This window comes from Aptenodytes patagonicus, chromosome 5 (genome assembly GCF_965638725.1).
Source record: "Aptenodytes patagonicus chromosome 5, bAptPat1.pri.cur, whole genome shotgun sequence".
Classification (NCBI taxonomy): Eukaryota; Metazoa; Chordata; class Aves; order Sphenisciformes; family Spheniscidae; genus Aptenodytes; species Aptenodytes patagonicus.
This window is the reverse complement of record NC_134953.1, coordinates 10,351,883-10,370,784: the sequence shown is the minus strand read 5'-3', so window position 1 is coordinate 10,370,784 and position 18,902 is coordinate 10,351,883. Positions and strand designations below refer to the sequence as shown.

Here is an 18,902-nt window from a genome sequence, read left to right as displayed (position 1 = left end):
GGTTCGCAAAGCTTTTATCTACTTTGATTCTGCTATTTCCTCTTGCTTGTTTGTAGCACTTTATTTAAAGCAAAGGTTTTCTATTCCAATCAAAGTGAGAAGTCTCGCTAGGATGTTAATAATTATTGCATGTGATCACTGTTACTTCGTTATGCATTCCAGCTAGGGAAAGAATGCATTCATTTCCTCATACATCACTTAAATACACACACTTCAGACACTGAAATATGAAAGGTGCTAAGGACTTCTGTTAATGGCCCACCAGCAGCTTCTAACACTCTTGGAAGCGCTCTCTCTTTTAAGAATTTGATTATTAAGACACCTTGGGTTTGGTTTCATTTATATCATAGGCAATTGTCTTTCATAAGAAGTGGATCCCCCTCTATCGAGGATTGGTATTTTGGACTACTGCCATATTTGTGTATCCTCCATACACATGAATCCCAAAGCAAACTGATAACAGGCTACATAGCGCTTTTTCATTTAGTCGGAATTTGAGGTGGAAAATAGATTTGCTTGCTACTGCATATGATCATCTGAGCTGGAGTAGAGGATTTGTCTGTCAGTTTTTCGCTTAGTCTGTGGACAATGAGAAGTCATGGTCTACTTAGGAGAGGGATGTGAAAGGTGACACAGAAAAGCTGTGTATTATTAGAGGCCCTGAATTTACTTTATGGGCACCCACAAGTACAATGGAAAACTATTTATGATCTGTAAATTGAAAAAGGTCAAACCTTTTGGCTTGTAGAATGAAATAATAGGTAATAACAGTTGATGACATCTGATTCACGTTTGGGAAGTGTTAAGTGGGCAAGATGTAGTCTTACCCACAGCTGATACGCCAGCTTCCTGCAGTATTCTTTCGCTATTTCAGTGGTAATCAGAACCTTACGATACAACCATAAACTACTAGCCCATGTTTGCTCTGAACTCAAAGATTGTCACCTCACTACTCCCAAATGTGGTCTGAAGATAAGCCTGATTCGTTTGCTTCTCAGGGAGGGACTATGAAGGCATGATATAGTCTATCATTATAGGGTACTTTTATTCTCTTGCCATGGGCCTTCCGTGATTTTGACTGAATTGCTTCATCCCCTTCCATTCTGCATGCAGTTTATAAGCTAGGGAAAGCTTTGTATCATGTTCTGTCTCTCTGCTATTTAGTCTGTGGGTCTTCTACCTCAATTAGAGGTCTTAGGCATTTCTACAGTACTGGTTTGTAATCTCATCAGTCTTTTATCATTGCTGTGGAGTGTGCAACTAAGCACTGAAGAGGCAGTTACAGCTGGAAAGGAGTCCAAAGGTTATGTTTTGTTATTGCAAACTGGAACAGAACTGCACCTGGATGTTTTTCTATGAAATAAATAGTTAAACATGCCCTGCAATATTATTAATAGTGCTGAAATTTTGTAAACAGAAGCAAAAGTCACTTTTATACCCTAAGTTTAAGAATGCAGAAACAAAGTATTGTTAAAATTTAAACTAGATTATACTTCAGAGTGCGAAAGACTTTTGAAACGCTTGGCTGGCACAAATCTTTCTTGAACTTGCTATTGCATATACCGTTCATATCTTTCTTACTTGAATTGAAGGCTTCCTTGTGTTTGTTTTTCCAAAACCAGCCTGTTGAATGCATTGTCAAAGCGTCAGGGTTTAAAGAAATAAAATGCTTGGTGTTCACCTAGGGGTTTCCTTATATATGTACAATAGGCAGAGTATACATTGTGCTTTGAAGTGCGCTCTGTGAGTTTTTCTGTAACTGCTGTGTGAAGAGTTGTGGGAGAAACTCCCCAAAACATTCTGTATTCTCCATTTATTACACTTTTCCCTGAGGACTGGGCAGTAGTTGGTGCTGCAAAGGGAGGTGTTTGGTTAGACAAATAATAGCACGATCCAGGAAAGCGAGTCCTGTGTCATCCTTCTTTTAAAAGAGGATGTTGCAGTTGAAACCGTTTCTAGATTTTTGTTTTCTTTGAAACAGTCCAGTTGCTGACTTAAGCTTATTTAGTTCTTCAAGACTCACTTCCAGTATTTTCGTGTATAAACATAGAGAGTTTCCTTGGCTTTAAAAGTGGAGTCAGTAATTTTATTTCTCAGTTCTCCTTTTAAAATCATTGTTCCTCAGTTTATCCTAGAAGTGTAAAAGGCTATAGGAGTTGAGGTAAGAGGACCTGAGGAGAGCTGGCACTGCTCTGTTAAGGGGAATGGCGTGCTGGCAGAGCAGTGCTATCTAGGGAATCAATACCTTTCCTGAACGCTAGGTGAAGTTCCTTCCTACTGGGTGCAGAGGCTACACCGCTCTGAGTGATGTCTCTGGGGATATAAATACTGGCAGGGAACTTGCAGAGAGTCTTGTCAAGTTTGCATCTTTTGCCTACATATTAGAGAAGGGAAGCTTCTCGGATACTTAGTGCCCCTACAGTGCAATGCATGTTTACAGTCAATGACTCCCCCACCCTGCGTCCTCTCCAAGCACAGCTGTTTCCTTTCATTGAAAGACTGGAGAAGGGGCTGTTTGCTAACAGGTTTAGTTGTGGAAGCTGTGCTCTTTTTAAAAATGCATGGTAGGATTAGGTGTTCCATTTTACAGAATGTTAAAATGCCCTGGAGGTCACTGCTGCTTTCCCCAGAGTCCGGAGGTGGGACTTCTCCCAGAGAGCACTGGGGTAGGACTTTAGGAGCCCTGGGCACACCTCAGAGAGTTGCTGCGTTGTCTCCCCATCTGATGAGGTCATGCTCAGCTGGCTGTGCTGCAGTGCGTGGGCTCTGTTCTCAGTAGATAGTTGTGCTGCCCTTTCCCACTGTACTGCATGTAAATCGACATGTGGCACTGGAAGCAGAAGTCTTTGGTACTCCTCCCTTTCTAGAATAAAACAACTGACCTCCTGAATTCTGCTTGGTTTTCCTGTTTCTGCTCATGTGATTCTGTCATCTTTGTCAGGTGGTGTTCAGCCAGAAGCGATATTTTGGTGATAGTGGTGTTCTTACTGGTGTGAAAGCCATCTTTTTTCACAGCATTTCTGCACTCTTAGCTTAAAGGTCCCAAGGCTTTGGGTCTGTTTGTCTGCTTTATGAATTTGCTGGATCCCCTCCATTGAGAATGCTGTGTCTTACAAGCCTCCATCTGGGGTTCAGGAGCTGTATTCACACAGAAACGTGCAGCCATCCTAGCGAATACTGCTGAACTGCAGTGTCCGTGTCCTCCATAGCTAGGACATCATCCTTTCACTGCTAGAGACTTTCCATTTATGCAGGTAACCATAATGCTATTGGTTAAGCACAGAGCACGTCTCCATGCTTTTTTCTGAACTGTACCACTGCTGCTCAACTACAGTTTAAAGTTGGTAATTGTATGGTTTAGAGCTGGGGTACCGTAGCCTAGACATCTTTTCAGCCTTCATTTCTTAATGAAGGTTCTGAATTCAGGTGGCAGAATGGAGTCTTTGGAGGCTGTTCAATTTGGGTTGAATTTTAATAAGGTGACCACAAAACTGTCATCTTCAATTCTGGTAAATTCACAGAGCAGATGCTCTTTTTGGCATGCCAAATTTTAGGCATTGCCTTCTACTTTAATTACAAAAATCTGCCTTTGCTTGCTTGCTTCTGGATGGAGATGGGTTGGAAATGTTGACACATTCCAATGTTGGAATTCTAATTCCAATGTTGGAATTAGAAGACGACAATTTGCTAATAAGATTTGAAATGCTCAGCACTGAAATTTACCATGGGACCAGAGCCATAATCCTCAAATTTGGGTAAACTTCTTTACAGGTGAATGGGAAAATTAAATTTAGACTTAAAAGTTTGCTTGAGATTGGTGGGAGAGCACTGCGTCATGTCATATTGGTTTAATCTGCATGTCATCATCTTAGCCAGCTGGAAACACTTTTAAAAGTGCTTTCATTCCAGAGCACAGAAATGCAGGAGTGTGTAGGTAGGAGCTGTCTCTAGAGAATTATGGAGTAAGTCAACTTCAGTGAGCGTATTTTGGACTGTGTTACGGCCACCACTATTGTATTAGTTCTTCCCCTTTGAAGAGAGGGTTTGTCATGCCAAAATGGTTGGGAAACCTTTGTATGACAGTTCTGGGGGAAGGACTCTAACACAGGCTTGCAAAGTGTCTGAAGCCTGAATGATAGGATTGCTGTGCTGCGAGCACTGGGACTGGTGTACCCTTCAGTTGCACGCATACTTTGCAGGCAGTTTACTTTCTGCTGCAATGAGAGCAAATGTCTTAACACCACCGAAGCCATAGTGGCTTCCTGTAAGCATTGTGGGACCTCATTTAAATAAAGGCCTTTCTTATTTTAGGTGTGCTATGTTTAGTGTATACTCTACTTGAGCATATAATGGTCTGCAATTGTGTTGCAGAGACCCTATAGTTGCCTAAAATGATTTCACTTCACACTCAAAGGTGAACTCCCCTTTTCAAGCTAGTTTGTTTTGGACGTCGGGTTTTTGTGGGTTTTTTTCCTATCAACGTGCTTTAAATCTGTAAATCTCCACATGTGGCTTGTTTCACTTGAAACTACACAGGAAATCCCCTTCTTCATAGGAAGGTTTTTGAGAATGAGAAACTACTTAGATTTGAGTGGGGTAAATGCAAGTAGCAGTTCAACCACCCTTAGAATTGCTCTGTGGCTGTGAACACCTCACTTTGGCTATATCTACTGTTCTTTTGAAGTGCTTTAGAGCTTCTGACATGAATTATAGGGACAGCCCTGTGGGTTTTTTGCTGCAAAGTTGTGGGTCAGTTCTTGCTTTGAATTTAATCCTCCTCCCTGTGATCATCTTGCACTTGTACAGTTACCCCTGGAGGATATGATGTGCTGATTGTGTATGCAAGTGACGCCACTGAATGGTGTCAGTACCTCCAGAACCTCTTCCTCTTTACTCGGCACGTTCGAAAGCATCGGATTCTGAGCTACCAGCTGGAAGGCGAGTCTGCCATCTCCCACCAGGAGCTGGACCTGTTCAGCAGAAGTCGGAGCATCATCCTTTTGCTATCTGCTGAGCTGGTGCAGAGCTTTTATCTCCCTCGCGTCCTGCAGAGCCTTCAGGAAGCTTTATGGCCCCCGTACAAAGTAGTGAAGCTGTTCTGCGGTGTGACGGACTGTGATGACTATTTGACCTTTTTCAAGGACTGGTCTCAGTGGCAAGAACTCACAAATGATGATGAGCCTGATGCTTACCTTGCGGCTGTCAAGAAGGCTATTTCAGAAGGTAAGGTAGCAGCCATGGAGTTGCGCTTTCCTGGTCAGGTATTGGAGGAGGGACGTACGTGATATTGTTTATCCTCATTTTAACACTGGTAACGTGTTTTACTGAAATAGAAAACTAAAGCAAATTGCACAACCCTTGTAAACTAGGAAGTTTTGCAAGCCAGTTTTTCTGTGCCTGGTCAATTGGTCCCTAATTCAGGAGAGATTACCAGTGACTCACAGAGAGCTTCTGAATTTGGAGGTTGTCTTAGGTGCCTGGTTTTGAATGCAAATCGAAAATAAAACCCAAGTATCTTTAAAGTTCTGCCTGTAAATATTGTGTCCTGCAGTTTATTGACCCCAATCAATGGAAAATTATCTTTTTCTTCATTCAGACTTACATTTCTGTCATACCAGAACCAAAATAAGGTTGTCTAATACATATTCTCTAGCACTGGGCCTAAGTCAGAGATATAACCATACTGGCAACAGATCAGCTTGTTACCTGTGATGGAATGGCTGAGATTAATTGGAAAATTGCACAGATGGCCTTAAAAATAATCCAACCAGTCTGAAAGTGATCACCTCATAACAAGCACAGAGGACTTACTAGCACAGAAGTATGAACAGCTGGAGACTACAGAAGCCCAACGTACTCAGTTTTAATTGAGTCTGAACTTCCCTAAACTCCAGAGGAGTGTGTGGTACTCCTTTCTCATAGTTTCTGTTGAAATGTAGGTGGAGAGCTCTGGGGAGTCATGCTGGTCAGGATGTTTTTATGACACTGCCATGCTTAGGGTTATAGTGTTCTTTGTCAGCCTTAGCAGGATTGGAGTCCTGTGGTTGCATCTTGGATTAAGATTTATCTGTATTTAGTGGCATAAATGAGACAGTGCAGTCTTCTAGCTTGTCTGGTGTTGTGCGCATAAAGGTGCTTTATGCCAGGATAACTGCAGCAATAATCATGATGACAAATTTATCACACTAAAAATAAATTTTGAAAATCATTATCTTGGCCAAAACAGTCCCTCTGAAAAAAGATGACTTGGGGATTGTTCTGAAGATGGCATTCTCAGGTAACCAGGTCACAACAGGTGTTTCCTAGTACCTTTTAAAAACCTGCATAAACTAAAGTTTGCATCTCCCTTTCAAACACCCCTAAAACGTCTTGGTTTCCCAATGGATAACCTAGGGCTAAAGTAGTCTGGCTCCTTTGCTTTCAGCCTGGAAGAGGACAGAAAACAGTGGCTCAGCCTTTGTACTCCGAAAAATAAAACTGACCAGAGACTAAATTAGCTTTTCCGACACTTTCTGGCAAAAGTAAAAGTTCAGTTACTGTTTTCCTCCAAACTTGGGTCTAGAGCACAGCACCAATATTTTATTGATTTTTAAATATGCTATTCAAAGTTAGGGAGGTTTAAACAACATCTCCCTGGATTACTAGTGTTAATGGTTTTACTTAACATGTCCGAGGACCGTCAGAGTTATTTTAGGCCAGAGTAGGAGTAAGTTCTAGCGTAGCTGAAGAGCGTGCGAGAGTACAAAGGGATGTTGATCCTGAAATCTCCTCCCGGAGCCAGCTCTCGCCAGTCTCTTCTGGCTTGCTGCATTCTGAGTGCACAAAGCACAACGCGGGGCAGAAAGACTCCTGCTTCCTGTGCTGCGGGTGGAGCGGGAAGCGCGAGTGTCTCTGTCCTTCAGTAGACGGACTGGCTGTAGTGGGAGGTTTCACATAGCCAAGTGGATCCCTACTAGTGGGAGGCTTTCACCCATCTTGCTTGTTTTGGGCGCATTAAAAATCAAGAGAAGGGAAGGGGATGGGCATGGGAATGGATCAGCTAGAAACCACTCTGGATCAACTGCTTCTCTCTATGGAAGCTGTGTTTGTCAAAGGGAAGCGCCCAAAATCTGATTTTTATGCTGGGTAAGCATATCTGTTGGCAGTGGTGTGCTGAATGCAGAGCCTTGTCAACTAAAGAGTAGCTTCCATGCTCCTTGATGTTGGATGCAGTCAATGAATTGTATGAAGCTGACCTGGCTTTCTTCCTCCACTTCAACAAGTGGGTCTCCGCAGGTGAGCTAACTCTCTCTGGCTGCCCCTTGGCACACTGGGGGCTGTGCTCGAGGGACCTGGGTGCTGGATCTTCTCAGAGCCCACCCTGGGAGGGGCAGAGGTGAGTCTTACGGGTAGTGCTATGCTGTCTGTCTGAGCAGCCAGGGAAGTACGTCTTGTGTGCCTGGCTGTTTAGTGGGCTGGCTGCCATACATCTATGGCAAAACTTCTTTGGGGTAAGGCACTACAGTCTGACTTTTCACAGCTGGACATAGAGTCCTTCTCCAGAGGTGTCATCTCTGCTGAAAGTTAGCATGTGCTGAAAAAAACCGTGCTTTAGCTTTATGTAAATAGCGTTTTGAAAGGGAGAGTGTGCTTTGGATTTTTGTTGTTGTTTTACATAACAAAAAAACCCCAGCTTATTTTCTGTTTTCTCAATTGAACAAGCATACATTGATCTCAAACTGACTTCAGTATATCTGGAAAATATTTGACTGAGAGAAAAAATGAGATAAAACCAAACTCATTTGCTGTGGAGTCTGCTGTAGCATTTTCCAGATAGTTTGGTACAGAAAGATTCAGAATTTCTGGACTTCTGTTGCTGTTATGGGAGCCCTACCTGATGTGAGCTGTCAGCTGCATGCAAGAGTTGGGTAACGTCAGGCTGTTTCTTTGTGCACATCAGAGCAGTTGCCAAGGCAAGCCATCCACTGTCACTGACTCTTGTGAAGGAAGAACCTACTTAAGGTAGGCTGGTTTCATGGCAAAAGTATTTGGATGAATGTATCAGATCCTACCTCTGTGGGGAAAAAAATGACTAGGTGACCTCTTCCATCGCGTGATTCTACAGACCAAGTTTTGTGAATGGCCTCAAGTACAAATGTTCTGATGCTTCCTCTGAAGAGAAGACAACCCCAGGTGTACATAGTTCCCTTTTTGGGTGAAACTGTGAAACTTTCTTCTTGGTTGGTAATAAAAAATTAGCATCTGCCTTATAGTTTGGTTGCAGCCAACCATAGCACGAGTGACTTAAAGTAAGAGTGTTTGTGATAGTAGACCTCTCCCATAGAGAAACACAGCCTGTGCTCTGCTCCCAGGACTTCATTGTTAGGATTTTAGATGAAGGCTTCAAAGTCAGGAGCTCTTAGAAGATCTCAGTTAAGTCCATTCTCTACAGCAGACTCTGAACTTTTCCTGAGTAAGGCAGTCCTCAATTCCTACAGCACTTAGCAGAGAAAGTTAATGACCATGTTTGAAGTGATTTGTCTGGGTGTCTTCCCCTGGGAAGTATTTCTCTCCACACGCATTCACCAGTACTTCTAACAGCAGTGTCAGCACGCACTGAAAAACTAAGCCTGATGCAAAAATGACTCCTAATAGCTGAATCCTGAGCTAGTAGAGCGTATGACACAGGACATGGTGAGGGCAAATACCTCTCCAGAGCCTGCACACAGGCCCTGCTCAGGCTATGCTGTTGCCTGTAGCGCAGCTGTTAGGCTGTGGTTTGTTTAGTGCATCATGGGAACATGACACCCCCAGACATCACACGCTGAAAGCTATTTTAATTTTTATTAATTTAGTACAAATACAGAAATGAGGAAGCACTCGCCTAGCCTTGTTGAGAACCAACTGTGTGCTGACACTGACTCTTGCTCTCTTGTAGATGGGGCATTTTTACTTCTACAGTTTCTCAATCCTGGCAAACTACAGAAGGCATGAAGGTTTCCATTTGCCGGCACTCCTGTTATCTGTGGGGAAGTTTTTCAGGCTATGCAATAACTGTGCTAAGGACATGGAAATGCTCAGGATCGCGCTGTGCAAGCCAGCTCAGGTCCGGCAGGGTATAGTCACCATCCAGGGCGCAGTGATCAGCCTTAAGCCCTCTTGTCTGGCTTGTGGTACCACACCATGCTGTGCTGCGTGCATTGGGCAGCTGGGAGTCTGTGCCACACAGTTAGAGTCAGTGACCTTCTCTTCCTCCTGTGTTCTCAGAGCTCAGTTGACATCTGTTTTGTATTATGCACATTTCAACTTCTCCAGTTTATTTCAGCCCCTACCTATGTTGTCTTGAAAAATTTCAAATTTCCTGCTTTAAAAGTTGATGTTTCCAAAGCTTTTACTAATTAATCAGTGGCTTTGAACTTTCTGTACCCAAGCAAACTCTTGCAGGGAAAAACCCAGGGAAGTCGACATCTGCCTGAGATTGCTAAGGTGGTAATGGAACGTAACAGCAGCTGTGAACCGTGCTGTTGAAGGACAAGTGCAGCCTTGGCTGAGCAGAGCTCTCACGCAGTGAAATGGACAAGAAAGAAAGATCAGTAGCAGCAAACTTCTTGCAAAATAGGAGGGTCAGAAGTGGGTGTAAGGAAGCATGTGGTGAAAATGGAAGGCAGTGGGCAGTTAGAAGGAAGATGAGAATTTTGCTGGAGCCCTGTAGATGAGGAAGTTGCTGGAATGTTACTCCACCTAGTGAGGGGCTCATTGAGAGATGCCAGAGACCAAGGCAGTGAGCTTTTGTTGGGAGGGAAATGGCATATAGAAACTGCATAAGCTGTTATCATTCTCCCTCCTGTACATGTTAAGGAATTGAATTAACTTCCTGGCTTTCTTCCGTTGCACTGGTGAAACCACGAATGAAACTTGAGAGCATATCACAGAATTGTTCAGGTTGGAAGGGACCTCTTGAGATCATCTAGTCCAACCTCCCTGCTCAAGCATGGTCAGATAAAGCAGGTTGTCCAAGACCATGACCAGTCAGGTTTTGAATGTCTCTGCAGGTGGAGACTTCACAACCTCTCTAAGCTACCTGTTCCAGTGTTTGACCACCCTCAGAGTAACAAAGTGTTTTCTTGGGTTTAGATGGAATTTCATGTGTTTTAGCTTGTGCCCATTGCCTCTTGTCCTGTCAGTGGGCACTATGGAAAAGAGTCTGGCTCCCTCTTCTTCATTCCCTCCCATCAGGTAAATGTTGATAAGATCCCCTCCGAGTCTTCTTTTCTCCAGGCTTGAAGAGTTCCAGCTCTTGCAGCCTCTCCTTGTATGAAAGATGCTGTGGTCCCTTAATCATCTTTGTGGCCCTGTGCTGGACTCAAGCTGTAAAGGTAAAGTAACCTTGGAATAGGCTACTTGGAGTTTGAGGTCAGGTTGGACAGATGCATAACGCAGGGGGAAAAAGTGGTAGTATGTGGGAGATTCCCTTCAGCCTGACACTTCTGTAATTATTTGATTGCTAACTTTTGCTCATCGCTGCCATTTAGGGCTAGAGCCCTAAATTCACAATGAATTTTTAAGTTTGGCAGGAGCTGCTCTCCTGTTACTTTGCAGGTTAATGGTAAGCGATCTGTTCAGTGATGATACATAAATTCCTATTTGTTATGTATCTCGAAAGGCCGAAAGGCAGGTTTTTCATGGAGTAGCTCATTGGCCAATAGTCTTTCTGAGGAAGGGTGTCAGAGTTTGTTCATTTGATTGCTCAGACAAGCTCCATGTTAGGCCTTGATGCACTTATGACCTTCTGCTTTACCGTGTAACTATTTCAGGACACAAGCACAGTGAAATCCAGCGTTATCTGGTATGTTACCCTTATACTTGAGATGTTCTGAGGAATGACAAAGCAAATACCATAACCTAGAAGAATAGTCTGTGGCTTTTGTGGATAAATTTGAACACTCTTTCCTTTCCTTCCCCCCCCTTTAAAAATATGTTAACACACATTGAATACTTTTAAGGGCAACTTTTCACTAGAAACCACAAAAGCCACCAGATAGTAACAGAGCTGCCCACTTTAGCCTAGGACAGTGGTGATCTTATCTCAGGTGCCTACTACAACAACTCATTGAGGTGCAGGTGCTTTGTACTGTACAGTGTCATTGGTAACTATTCCTCTGACAGTAGCAGCTACTGTGTCTGTTGTGCTGTGTCTGTTTCTGGCAGGTGGCACTTCAGTCAGGACTACTCTGTCAGCCTAACAGACTTGCAGGTGAGGCAGTAGTGAAGGGGGTGCTATAAACTGGGAACTGCAACCTCCATCCCCACAGGTCCATTCTGTCCTGTATGGGAACATGTTCCTACAAGAGGGAGCGCTGTAGTGTGATTTCCAGTGTGTGTGGAGTTTGCTGTTGCATGTGGAGGCAGAACAAGACCTGAATGCTGTAGCAGCTCTTCCCAGTGCTGCTTGTTAAATTTCATAAAGCATGGCCATTGAGGAACATTGGATGCAGAAAGTAATCCTGCTAGGAAGAGGCATGACATGGCCAAATACTTTATGGGGAAGTTGTGCTACCCCCTTAAAGGATACATCCTGGAAATAAAGCAACGAAAAAGTTCTGCGAGTTAATTTGACATCCCTGGTCATCTTAGAGAAGGATCGTGAAGCTATGTCAAATCAATGCCTCTGTGAAACTACCTCCTTAATCTTTGGCCTTACAGAAAATGGTGCTTTGAGACCTGTTATATTGCTAGAAAGCTAATACTGTATCTCTGAGGCTCCAGCTTGTGAGCAGACCCCAGTTCATGCAGCTCTAACTTACTGTGACATTCCTCTAGCCCTGCTGGAGTCTCTTTACTTGTCTGGATGAGATCTAGCATTGTATTTTTCTTACCAGCTGATCTCTTCAAGCTTTCATACTGTGGTGCCACGTCTTCACAGTGTTCCTGAAGTTTCCAGTCCCACGCATGCAATTCCCATTCTCTGCAAGATCCATTTTGGCCCTTAGGAGGTTCTAGAAACTGCAGATTGGGTGTGGATGCCTGTGCCAAGTTTGTGATCTCTGCTTGCATCTTCAGAGTCTGTTTGGATATCAGAAGTCCAGTAAAGGAAGCAAGCTGGAGGTAGGAAGGGACAGGGATTGATGTACAGACCTAAAGGGACAGGGAAATGTGAAGCCGGGGACCATTTGGTGTTTACTCTGGCTCTCAGTGCTCTGTGGAGGATTATGTTCTGAGTAGTCCTACCTCAGAGAATTACATCCAACATTTGTTTCTGGCAGCTTATTGGAGTGGCCTTGAAGACATGAGGTAGCACGATTATCTGCTGTACTGCAGTCCTCCCTCCCTCCCTCGCTCCTTTTTTTTCCCCTCTTTGAAGGGGCAAAATTAAGTGAATTCTTAAAACTGTATTTTTCTCTGTTACATTGTGTTGAAATAGAAGATACGCTTCTTTGACCCTGCTCTTTGAAGAGGAACAGGTGAGGTATTAGTCAGCCCTCTGGGTGCAGTGAGAGTCCGCTTCATTATATGGGAGCTCTGCAGCCTGGCTGGTTCTCACTGCCTGTCAAGGAGAGGAAACTGTGACGCTCTTGCACAGGAGTTAAGGTTGAGAGAACATACTGGTAGCATGCCCTTCCTTGCAGATGCTAGTATGGTTATAAATGACTGATGCTGGAAATGCACAGACTTCAGAGAGCTGGTTAAAGCAATCAGAGAAACCTTAACTAAGCCCCCAAGTGCTATTGAGAGAAATGCATGAATGTCCTTATCCATCTGTGGCAAACAGGATCGAACAGTTGAAATAGTCTTGCCAGCTGCAGGACGGATGCGTTGTTTGTCATCAAGGTGCTTCATAAAGTCCCAGTTTATGCACATTAAAAGCAATACTTCATGGCTCGTCTTTCATGACAGTATGAGATTCAAGCAGTGCTAGCATAGGTGCAAACTAGCTTTCTAGACAGAGATAATTAAATGATAGCCTGGAACTAGTGAAGTACAGAAACTGGTGTGGTTAGGAAGCATCGGGCTATAATAGACTTCATGCACATCACAAATACTAATCATATTTCTCTATAGCTTATAGTTCTGATAATCTCCCCACAGGTTGCTTTAAGGTAGTGACTAAGCCTAATTCTAAGTATCTGCCAATGTGAACTGCAAGGCTTTAAAACACCTGCTTAAAATAAGAGCCCAGTGACTGTCACTGATGGCTTCTTCCAAGTTTGGAACACCTGAAGTCATTTCTGCAAAATCTTTGCAGAAGTGTGTGGTCAAACCAAAGATGCTTTACAGAGCAGGTCTGAAGAGATGCCTGGGGCAGACTTCAGGTTGTTTCAAAGACCTTTGTTGTGCACTGGGACAGTTGTTTTGCTTCTAGGGTTGCATTTTGTAGGATTTTCATGGCTGTTCATTATTACCACAAAAAACTTTCAATGCGTTTTTCAAAAGTGACTTGAGAATGAATGGAGTCAAATCCAGTTGGCGGCCGGTCACGAGCGGTGTTCCCCAGGGCTCAGTACTGGGGCCGGTCTTGTTTAATATCTTTATCAATGATCTGGATGAGGGGATTGAGTGCACCCTCAGTAAGTTTGCAGACGACACCAAGTTGGGCAGGAGCGTTGATCTGCTCGAGGGTAGAAAGGCTCTGCAGAGGGACCTGGACAGGCTGGATCGATGGGCCCAGACCAATTGTATGAGGTTCAACAAGGCCAAATGCTGGGTCCTGCACTTCGGCCACAACAACCCCATGCAGCGCTACAGGCTTGGGGAAGAGTGGCTGGAAAGCTGCCTGGCAGAGAAGGACCTGGGGGTGTTGGTCGACAGCCGGCTGAACATGAGCCGGCAGTGTGCCCAGGCGGCCAAGAAGGCCAATGGCATCCTGGCCTGTATCAGAAATAGTGTGGCCAGCAGGAGTAGGGAAGTGATCGTGCCCCTGTACTCGGCCCTGGTGAGGCCGCACCTCGAATACTGTGTTCAGTTTTGGGCCCCTCACTACAAGAAGGACGTCGAGGTGCTGGAGCGTGTCCAGAGAAGGGCAACGAGGCTGGTGAGGGGTCTGGAGAACAAGTCTGATGAGGAGCGGCTGAGGGAACTGGGGTTGTTTAGCCTGGAGAAGAGGAGGCTGAGGGGAGACCTCATCGCTCTCTACAACTCCCTGAAAGGAGGTTGTAGCGAGGTGGGTGTCGGTCTCTTCTCCCAAGTAACAAGCGATAGGACGAGAGGAAATGGCCTCAAGTTGCGCCAGGGGAGGTTTAGATTGGATGTAAGGAAAAATTTCTTTACTGAAAGAGTGGTGAAACATTGGAAGAGGCTGCCCAGGGAAGCGGTTGAGTCCCCATCCCTGGAAGTATTTAAAAGACGAGTAGATGAGGCGCTTAGGGACATGGTTTAGTGGACATGGTGGTGTTGGGTCGACGGTTGGACTCGATGATCTTAGAGGTCTTTTCCAACCTCAATGATTCTATGATTCTATGAGAATAACAGTGGATCTTGAGTTTCCCAGGGGGAAGTTTCGTCAGTGGCATAGGCTGACCTTAGCAAGGACTGCTGCAAAAGAGTGGTCTGCCTCATTCTCCGCCTTTCATCTGGCTGGATGATCTGGTGTGGCACTGGGCTGCAAGGGTGGTGTTCTAAGAGCGACTATTTGAAGGGGAGGGAAGGCAGGACTGCCTTTTCAGTAGTAATGTGGCCTTAGATCTACTGAAGCCACTTGTAGAACCACACCTTCAGTCCAACAGTGATCTCCTGGTGGGATGTTTCCAAAGTAGCTACCCGGCTCTCCTAGGTGGAATTCCAGCTTTGTGTGCTATTATGTGGACAGTCTTTTCTGTCATGCAAGTGTTATGCACTGCGCTTAAATTGAAGCAAGGAGATGCTGCAAGAGGAGAGATAATTAATCAGCAAGTTGGATGTTCCATGTTTCTTGCGTGTGGTTGCTCAGGAAGACTTGAATCAGTGACAGATGTAATGTGACTCGTGGCACCCTCAAAAATCGTCAGTCATGCATATGCTTTTTTAGTATGTGTTGTCTCCTCCTGGCACAGGTGGTTGAAGTGAACTATTCCAGCTCCTCTTTCTTGAGATTTTGGTCATGTACACAGTGTCTGTTGTCTGGGTGGCCAGAACCCTGCATCTTCCTCAGAAGCTCTTTCCTGTCTGTGTCCTGTTCCCGTGCACCCCAGCTAGTTCTTTAGGGTTATACACTTAATCCTGTCACAAATTGACCACTAGGCCTGTGAGACGCTCAGGCTAACTGAGAGCTCAAAGAATTATAATGAGTTGGCTTGCAGTTTCTGAAACATAATAGCCAGGCATGCTTTTAGCTTGAGGCAGGCATAGTGTGGTATGTGTTCTTTTACTAAGGTTCAAGCAAACAACAAGCTAAATACGCTTTGCATTTGCACCACGCTCTAGACATGGTCAGATAAACTATGTTATCTCTGTGTTATAAGGGGCACTCTGCATTTCGCCCCTAAGCTGGCAGCTACTGTCTTTGCAGTAGGTATGCATGAAATTTATAAATGCTCCTCCTCATCCTGAAGTTCAGGGACTGGCAGCTTAGCTTACACCCCCGTTGTCAGCTGCTGAAGCAGAGATCCTGGTCCTGTGTCTTGCTGACGCAGCCAAACACGTGCTCTTTTCCGCTGGTTCTGCTGCATGGGCCATAGCCTCTGGTGAAAATAAAGACAAGAAGGGGAAGCAGGAAAGGGAAAGAGGGCTGTGATGGGTGCAGTTGTATTTTAAGCTGCTATAGCTTGTTCTGTTGTGAACATCTGCCCCCAGATGAATGCACAGATCTTTTTTTTTTTTTTTTTTGCAGCTCAGCAGACTCACTAAGCCAGGATAACTCTCTGGAGTGAGGTGTGCATTTGAGCTGAAACAAAGTCTTTTCTGGACAAGTAACAGTGCTGTAGGGGCAGTGTTGGTACTCATGTGCTTTATTAGGTAATGGAAGAAGACATTTCTTCTCCAGGACTGTGCAAGGTCAGCTGATGAGGTTTCTAAGAGCAGAATTTGGCACAATCTCATTCTCATTGGGGAATGTCTGTCTGTTACTAGGGTTGGAGGGAAACCCGTGCTGGATTCAGACTGCATGCTTTCCCTGGGGTCTTGCACGTTGCAGCTGTAAGTGTCACTGTTATCTCAGGTGCATCCAGTTCTTTACATTAAAGGTCCTGCTCTCAGCTCAGGGCTGCTAGTGAATGAATGAGAGCTGTAAGTTTGAAAGAGTTTTGCAGGAGGTCACAAATTGCAATTTCCTCTTTAATCTGTGATAGGATTAGAATGTTATCTTGTCATCCTGGGGAAATTGCTGAGCTTCTGTGAAACTTCCCTATGCATAGATCTTTGTGGATGGTGTCTTCATGCGACCTGCAGCATTACAGACCAAGAGTGTACCTTCTTGAGCTACTGAGGAAGAGGGGGCTGCAGACCAGTGATTCCAAACTGAACTATAAGAGCCCATCCAGTAGTCATCTGTAGTAAAGGCAGAGGAGGCTAAGGAGCATTGCTGGGGCAGATGATGTGTGGTAGGCAGTTTCCCAGCTGTTACCTGTGTGGCAGTGTATCCATGACAAGAATTCCAGAGACGTGTTAATCCAGTCCCCATTTCCATCCGTTGCTAATGCGGGAAGGACTTCCCATCTGGGATTCCTACCTGTGCTTTTGCACATCAGGGAATGTCATGTGAGGTGCAATGGTTATATGCATCAGTCTGATCACAGTCGCTTCGCAGCTGACTTTGCCTCCTAGGTCCCATTTTTCATCTGACATTAATAATGAGTACCAGGAATAATTAAAAACTGAGCCCAGCCCAAGTAGCCAACCGGAAGTTACTGGTGACATTTGTCCCTAAACCGGAATATTCCCACAGAAGGTGCCTTTGATCCTGTGGGTTACCTTCCTGTTCTCTGCCAATTCCCCATCTGCTTGATTGTTTTTATTTTATCACGCTTTTCTAGTGTCTGGTATTTTTTCATATTTTTTCTTCCTGCTTTCTCTTCTGTGTCCTCTCCACTCTTGCGGCTTTTCAGACTTTCCTTTCTTAACCTCACTGTTCTCAGAACTATGTGCCGAGTTTCCTGTTCCTGCAACCCAAGTATGGTATTTATTGGACACTTTCTCATCCCTACCTTCCAGTATTTACAGGAGCGACATGGAGTTGCCCTTGGCATTGTAAACAACTCTTGGTGACTCAGCTTTCTCCAAATCCTTTTTGTTTCAAAGGTGAAATTAAAAAATAACTTGGAAACAGCATTTGGGAACACTGAACCAAGAAGAGTGAACAGATTCCTTCACTTGGCTTAAATTTTCTTGAAGGTCATGAAAGCCTCTTGCACTCCGCTGCAAAGGCATTTATCTCCTTTCAGTTACATGTCTGTAGTTCTAAAATATAACAAAGGAAACCTGTTCCTTGAAGTTTGGATGAGATGTGCTTTATAGAGGAACTGTGGAGTAATGTATGTTTTTGAGTATTAAGGATATATATTGTCACAGTAGGTTACAAAGGTAAACACAACTTACGTTCTGGCTTCTCACAATTTGCTGAAACACGGGTCCTGTCAACGGGTCTCTTAATAACTCAGTTGTACACTTCGTAAGGATACAGCTTCTCTAAGAGATGCACAAGTGTGTGTGCGCACACTGTCTCAAGCAAAACTTGGCATAGTAAAACACAGCTTGTTTCCTTGATGGAGGTTGAGAACTAGTTTATTGTAACTTCCAATGAACAAATGAAACGTGGCCACTTTCTTTGTAGAACTGAAAATCTGGTTTTAGGTGCTATGCTTGTAGATGAGCTGCTTGGGGTGAAGGGTTTGGAGAGAAGGGGGAGGTGTCTGGTACTTTATTTGTTCTGTATGGACAGTTTTATAAAGTCTTACATTTTCCTGTGTTTTTTCTTCTCACCTGCTGCTTTTCTGCATGCTTCTCTCCACTCTGTTGGAAGGGGAAATGTTGCTACAGTATAACACAGTTTTGAGGGGTTATCACAAGATGTTTCACTGCTGAGTGTGTATCTCCTCGGTAAAGCAGGGGCTGTGAGGTTACCATGATGAAAGATAACTTTCTCTGACTACTTCATCAGTACTCTGCCTGCTTCTCGCAAATGCAGCTGGAGTTGCTCTAGGGGACTTAATGTCCCTGTTCGCACTTGGAGAAGGAGGCTGGCCAGTTGCAAGCTTCAGGTGACAGCAGGAGCTCTCTTTGAGGGCCTTCCCTCTTGCTCTGGGTGTACTGAGGTGCAAGTCCGAGGCCTTGTGAAAGCTAGTTGTCTCGGCTGGAGAGCTGGTCGATGGATGGAGTGGGAAGTGTTCACAGATGCCAGCGAGGGGGTAGGCTGCACATGCAGAACCTATAGGGACAAGCTGTTGCCCAGTCGTGCCATTTGCATTAATATCTGGATGACAGAGTGGTCTGGACAGGCTGCTGACTCCTTCCGAGTGTTCACGTGTCCTGTGGTGTAAGGGCTGACTTCTGAGAAACCACAGCTGTCGTCTCCATGCTGATAGTCCACCAGCTTAGCCAGGAGGAAATGGATGACAGTGTGAGCTGTGTGTGCTGAACAGCAACAGGTCAAAATAACTGGCTGCTTCATATTAATTTCTAAAGCTGCTAAATGGCTCGTGAAGCACGTGGCCATGCCTGCGTTTTCCCTGGGCTTTTCCCAGGGGTGAGTTTCTGCAGGGCAGCTGTGCAGGGAGCCCGGCAGGGCAGGCGAGAAGGGGCCGGTGTGGGGCTGCTCTCTACTGATGCTTCCTGGAGTGGGGCACGTTCTTCAAGGGGAAATGTGGTTGGGTTTCTTGGACCGCATCTCCTCCCCTTGCTGCTGTTCTCACAAGTATTTCACAGACTGTCAAGTGTGGCCTGAGGTAGCCTTTGTTTAAAGGGGAACAGAAAGGCCCTCCAGTCAAGGCAGAGCCGTTTATAACCACGAGCTATTG

At 44.7% G+C, this 18,902-nt stretch overlaps 1 protein-coding gene across 2 annotated transcripts in view; it reads left to right on the top strand.

The window, feature by feature from the left end:
- Window positions 1-18,902, top strand: part of PIK3AP1 (phosphoinositide-3-kinase adaptor protein 1) — a 47,031-nt gene that overhangs the window by 1,184 nt on the left and 26,945 nt on the right. The window contains exon 2 of one of the 2 annotated variants that reach the window (XM_076338603.1): window positions 4,807-5,223. The exons of the other annotated variant lie outside the window; for it this stretch is intronic. Coding sequence (XP_076194718.1) covers window positions 4,807-5,223 — 417 coding nt within the window. The remainder of the gene's footprint in view (window positions 1-4,806; window positions 5,224-18,902) is intronic. 2 annotated transcript variants of the gene reach the window in all.